This window comes from Psammomys obesus, unplaced genomic scaffold, assembly GCF_907164565.1.
Source record: "Psammomys obesus unplaced genomic scaffold, mPsaObe1.curated_primary_1811, whole genome shotgun sequence".
NCBI classification, from domain to species: Eukaryota; Metazoa; Chordata; class Mammalia; order Rodentia; family Muridae; genus Psammomys; species Psammomys obesus.
This window is the reverse complement of record NW_026596134.1, coordinates 10247415-10253414: the sequence shown is the minus strand read 5'-3', so window position 1 is coordinate 10253414 and position 6000 is coordinate 10247415. Positions and strand designations below refer to the sequence as shown.

General features: G+C 41.4%; 1 protein-coding gene across 1 annotated transcript in view; it reads right to left on the bottom strand.

Moving 5' to 3' along the window:
• Positions 1-6000, bottom strand: part of LOC129666075 (cation channel sperm-associated auxiliary subunit beta-like) — a 108112-nt gene that overhangs the window by 6621 nt on the left and 95491 nt on the right. The window contains exons 15-16 of the mRNA XM_055593099.1: positions 3648-3845; positions 1229-1339 (exon numbers count right to left, since the gene is read on the bottom strand). Of these exons, the coding sequence (XP_055449074.1) occupies positions 1229-1339; positions 3648-3845 (309 nt within the window). The remainder of the gene's footprint in view (positions 1-1228; positions 1340-3647; positions 3846-6000) is intronic.

Here is a 6000-nt window from a genome sequence, read left to right as displayed (position 1 = left end):
GAGGAGGAGGAGGAGGAGGAGGAGGAGGAGGAGGAGGAGGAGGAGGAGGAGAAGAAGAAGAAGAAGAAGAAGAAGAAGAAGAAGAAGAAGAAGAAGAAGAAGAAGAAGAAGAAGAAGAAGAAGATTCTTCATTCAGGATAAAATCAGAGACATTAGTGGTACAGATCTGCAGAAAGCGCTTGCCCAGGAGATTATGAAGGGTGTAATGTAACAATATTTCTGCACAATTCTTTCAGGTTGCACGTGGACGTTTTGTTCTGAAAAAGGTACATCTTCCTTTTCCTTTCACAGTGAAGTTTCTCTGACTAGTATGAAAGCCCATGGAGCTACCGTTTGTCATGTGCAGAGCTCTGTCTTTAGAGAATGTTGATAAGTGTCTGATAACAAAAGTACTGAAATGTGCAAGTGTCACATACCCCAAATCCTGCACTCAAAACCCTCCTGGGGGTAGTTGTAGCAACACATGTCAGCAAACTCATCACCTTGAGTCAAGATGATCAGGAGTTTCATTCAGCCTGGACTACATAGAAGTTTGAGCTAGTGTGAACTACACTACATAGCAAGACCTTGTTCAACAATACAAAATAAACGAGTGATCAAATTTCCATCTTAATTATTTCATATCAACTAGATATATTTCCTACTTAAATCCCCGGAAAATTATGGTGGGGAAAACCCCAGGAAGGTAAAGCTATACATGCAAAAAAAAAAAAAAAAAAAAAATTCTTATGTTAATAAAGGGAATGGTTGTAGTAACAAAAAAGATTTTATCTTTGGAGGAAACAGAGTTGGAGAGCTCAGGGTCTTAGTGCCTCACAGCTTAGAGCAGAATTTCTTGCCCAAACCTAAGATTCAGCAAGAGTGTGTTAACCTCTAAACAGTTTGTGTGTGTGAAAACATGCATACAATATGTATTATTACTTTGTTCAACTCTCTCTTTTGAGACAGTATCTGTGTGTGTGTGTGTTTAGTGTGTGTGTGTGTTTAGTGTGTGTGTGTGTGTGTGTGTGTGTGTGTGTGTGTGTGTGTGGTGCATGTCTTGATGTGTGGGTCTGAGCCAGAGCAAACCAGCAGGGGTCTGTTCTTTATTTCTACTCCATCCTAGGGGTCAGACTGAGTTCAGGCTTGATGGCCAGGGCCTTTGTCAGCTGACCTAGATCATGAGCACACTGATTTCTTAAATATAATTCAAAAACTGCATTAGTTCATTTATAGACACATTCTTTACCTTTGATTTCTGAAACAGATTTCTTGGGATGGGTTTGCTAGGGTCTGCATGATAAAAGTTATCGGTCAGTGGAATAGAAATTCCCATATTAGATGGAGGCCTGTAGTTTACCTGCAGATGATTAGGTAAAGAAAGGGGGCCACGGGTTATTATTCACCACAGCATAAACATTTTGGCTTTTTCAGAAAACTGTTTAATGCAAACAATTCACTTCTAGCTCCAGGCATTACAATGAATTTCTCCTCTTCAGTACTTCCACCCCTCAGGTTCTGTAACTTCAAAGACCTTACCCTGTGATGATGTCATTTGGACTTTGTAAAGAGGTGAAAATGACTTTTAGTTCTTAAAGTAGCTGCCATGAAGTTACTTCAGGGCATGTCCAAAGCATTTTAGAGAAGAGGCTCAGTGATGCAGTTAAAACACAACCTCAAGTTTGATTATTTGTTTTCTGTCACAAAACTAGAAGTAGTACTTCAGCTAATTTTTGTCAGGAGCCATTGATCTGGTAGCTGCTTTGATATTTAAATCTCAGCAGAAAGACTGCTTTTACCAGGCCTTCACTGAAGTCAGGGAAGAATTTGCAAGTCCATCTCTCCTATTGTTTGTGACAGCAGGTGGGATAGCTTGTGAAGATCAAACCTCTTGCTTCACCTCCTTGCAAATTTAACCCATTGTTCTGAGCTGTTTTTACCTAACCCATTGTTCTGAGCTGTTTTTACCTTGGCTTAAAAGCTCTCTGCAATAAAGTCAGGCTGCTGGCTGGTGGAATCTAGAGCCTCTTAAAAAAGTCTCCTGTGTGTTGTGTGTTAGTTTATTAATTTTAATCCTCACTCCCGACTCAAGAACCGTTTGACCCTGCTGGCAGGCTCCGGCAAATTTTTAGCTTTGAAATGGTCGCAAGAATCCCCAAATAAGACAAGACACAACAAAATAAGTGGCCGAGCAGATGGCTCAGCTGGTAGTGTCTGCCACTCAAGGGGAAACTCAATTGTGCCAGCACTAACCCCTAACCCCAATACAGAGGGCAGAGAAGGCCTATCTGGAGAGCTTGTCTGCAGATCTAGGTAAAATGGTGACCTCTAGGCTCAACGAGAGATCTTCCTCAGAAATAAGGCATATTTAGGAAGACATCTGAGGTTAACTGTTGGCCTCCACATAAGACCACATGGTCAAGCTTTCCTGCACACACATACCTGCACACACACTTGCAAGTGAAAGAATCAGACTAATTTTGTAACCTATGTTTTTTTTAATTGCCTTATAACTTATATTTTCAAGTTTTAGGCCCATGTCAATTAAAGCCTCTCAGTGCTTCTCCAGAGAGCCAAGGAATGTAAAAGTTCCTGACATTAGCCATCTGTGAGGGCAGAGATAAGGAAGAGAACAAGCAGAGATCTCTACTAGGTGGAGAGAAAATCACCAGCTGGTGCCTGTGAGATAAACTTTGTTTGGAAACTGGGCTAAATGGCCCCAATCCTTCTCCTGAATAGCTCCTGACCTTTGATCCAAAGCCTGAAACCCAAAGCCAGAACAGACACGGGATGAGTTAATCATTCTCCCACCTTTAACTGTGGCTATATCTCATATGGCAGGAAATTCCAAACTGACTTGAAGATCAGATATTTACGACAGAGCTGACCAGACCTAAGGTTGCCCAGAACCAACCAATTATTTCAAAAGTTAAATACCTCATCCAATCCTGACTGGCCAATATTGCAACCCCTGGAATTTCCCGTGCTTTGTCTTTTAAAAATCTAAGGCCTTTGTCTCCCAGTGCCACTCCTTGCTGACCAGCAGGGGTGGCCCTATTGCACAATGGTCAAAATAAACCTCTTGCGATTTTGCATCGATGATTAGTTTCCTGGGTTCTCTTCATAACTTTTTTAAATTAGGCTCATGCTGTGCCTAACACAAGCATGCATGATGGCCATTCCCATACACACAAGAACAAAATTAGAGGACTCACAGATACTAACAAAACAAAAGCAAAAGTTATTATACTGAAATGCGGTTGTTCACAGGAGAACTGGAAGGTCAAGTTCAATATTTTGAGACTTTACTGAAGGGGAAAAAACCTAAACCCAAAGAGAAATAGAATCGTTTAGATATATAAGCTTGAGACAAAATCATTGTAAGTCAATATGGTTGCATGTATCACAAAATCCCAAGATTATACCATCATTATACTAATAACATTAATGATGATGAGGGAAGTTAGTGACAAAAATATTCATTTCAGGAAGTAATAATGGGTTTGAAATGAATCATCACCATCACATTCTTAAAATGACCCACAGTTCGAAAAATGATGAAACTGCTAGAGGTCCTCAGAGCGGAACTGCTAACACGGAATGGCCATGGAAGGCCGCAGGAGAAGCACATCACTTGCCCTCTTAAAGGGGCAGAGCTAGAATCTTACCGGCAGAGTTTTGATCATGTTGAAGCCCAGACTGTCCTCGTGAACTCCGCTGGTCCAGTCTTCAGGTGGTATGTAAGTGTCGGGAACGTGGTGCATAGTCCTGAGGTAACTGCAGCTGCTCTTCATGGTTGTCACCAGCGTCGTGACAAGGCAATCGGTTGATGCGTCCCACAGAACCAGCGCCAGCGACGTGGAGCCCTGGGTACAGCCCAAAGCGGAAGGTTAGAATCCCAGAGACATCCAAAACACTCTGTTGTTAATGATCCAGAAAATCATCTATGATAACTGTGTTCGGGGTTTTTCGTTTGGTTGTTTGTTTGGTTTGTTTTTGTTTGCTTTTTTGTTTTGTTCCTTTGTTTGTTGGTTGTTTGTTTGGTTGATTTTCAGTTTTTTGTTTTTCAAGACCCAGTTTCTCTGTGTAGCCTTGTCCTGGACTTGCTTTGTAGACCAGGCTGGCCTCAAACTCACAGAGATCTCCTGCCTCTGCCTCCCTGAGTGTTTTGGGTTTTGAGTGAATGAGTTTATTAAGAATATAGCAAGCTGGCCAAAGAAAAAGTATAAAAAACATGAAGTTAGAGAGACAGAGAACAATCTCAAATCATTTATTCAAAACAGTTGACACATTTTGACTGAGATAGTCTCACTTTTTCCTTATATTTATGTGCGTGCGTGCGTGCGTGCGTGCGTGCGTGTGTGTGTGTGTGTGTGTGTGTGTGTAGGTCAGAGGACAACCTGCCTGTGTTGGTTCCTTTCTGCTACCATGACTTTCCAAGTGCTGAGATTATAAATGTGCAGTAACATACCTGGCATATGTCCTGCTTGGATGTAACCCTGGGCTTCATGCATTCCAGACAAGTGCTTCCCCAACTGAGCCACAGTGGTTTAGTCTTGAAGTTTGTTACTATTGTTTCTAATATTAGTATTTTAACGATGTTTTGAGAAAGACACGTATTTTCAGCTCCTATCTCTTAAATTTGAATGTTCATATAATCTTCTCTTTTGGAGAAGTTTTTTTTTTTTTAATAATTCCATTAAAAAATTTTACTATGCCCTTTATTTTTATCTCAGTTCTTTTTCCTTCCCTGCGGATACTTGAACTTGGTCTCATGACCAAGCTCTCCAGTCACAGAGTCCTTGAAAATATTTTGCATATGAAACTGTTTTTGTTTGTTTGTTTGTATGCTCCCTGCTGATGTTAGTTCCCAGAGATTGAAGACAATCTCTGATGTTCTTTCTTCTGCTTTGTCAAGTCTACTGGTAATGCTTTCTGCTGAGTTTTTATTTGCTCTATCTAAAATTTTTATCTGCAACATTCCTGCCTGTTTTTTATTTTCAAGATCTCAAATTTCTTGTTTAGTCTTGACTCCAACTTTCTTTTTGAGTGCCAGAAATAACTTCTTTATTTTATTCACCTGCTTCATCTGCTTATTTGAATCCTTCTTCAGGTTATGGTCATTTTTTTTTTTTTTTTACTTATTTTAAAAATTTATTTATTTATTCACTTTATTTTCTGATTTCAGTCATTCCTCCTCTCCTACCAGTCCTGCTGCTCACAGACTCCCTTTCCCCCATTCTTCCCTCTCCTTCTCTTTAGATGAGGGGGAGGTCCCACATGGGTACCAAGCCACTCTGGCACATTAGTCGCTTCAGAACTAGGCACATTCTTTTCCACTGAAGCCAGAAAAGGCAGCCTATTTAGGGGAATGAAATCCAAAGGTAGGCATCAGAGTCAGAGAGGGCCCATGATCCTGTTGTTGGGGGATCCACATGAAGGTCAAGCTGTACATCAGTTATATAGGTACAAGGGGCCTAGAAAAAGTCCATGCATGTTCTTTGGCTGGTTGTTCAGTCTCTGTGAGCCCCCATGGGCCCAGGTTAGTTGACTCTGTAGGTCTTCTTGTGGAATCCTTGACCCCTCCAGCTCCCTCAATTGTTCCCCCAATCCATAGGACTCCATCAGCTCTGTCTAATGTTTTGCTGTGGGTCTCAGCATCTGTTTCCATCTGCTTCTGGGTGAAGCCTCTCAGAGGAGTTATGCTAGGCTCCTGTCTTCAAGCATAGCAGAGTAACTTTAATAGTGTCAGAGATTGGTTCTGTCCCGTGGGGTGGGTCTCAAGTAGGGCCAGTGCTGAGAACAATTGCATTCTGGATGGGCAAAAGCAAGCAAGTGAGCTTCCTGGAGGCAGCCCACTCATTTTTGCATGGCTGACGAATGGGTATATCCCTGGCTTAGGCAAGGCCCCAAGGATTTTGCCTCAAGACTGCTTATTATTTCAATATTGCCTTTCTATACTTGTCTCATATATCTGGAATGACAGAGATTTTCATTTCTCATTGCTTCACTATGTTGGAC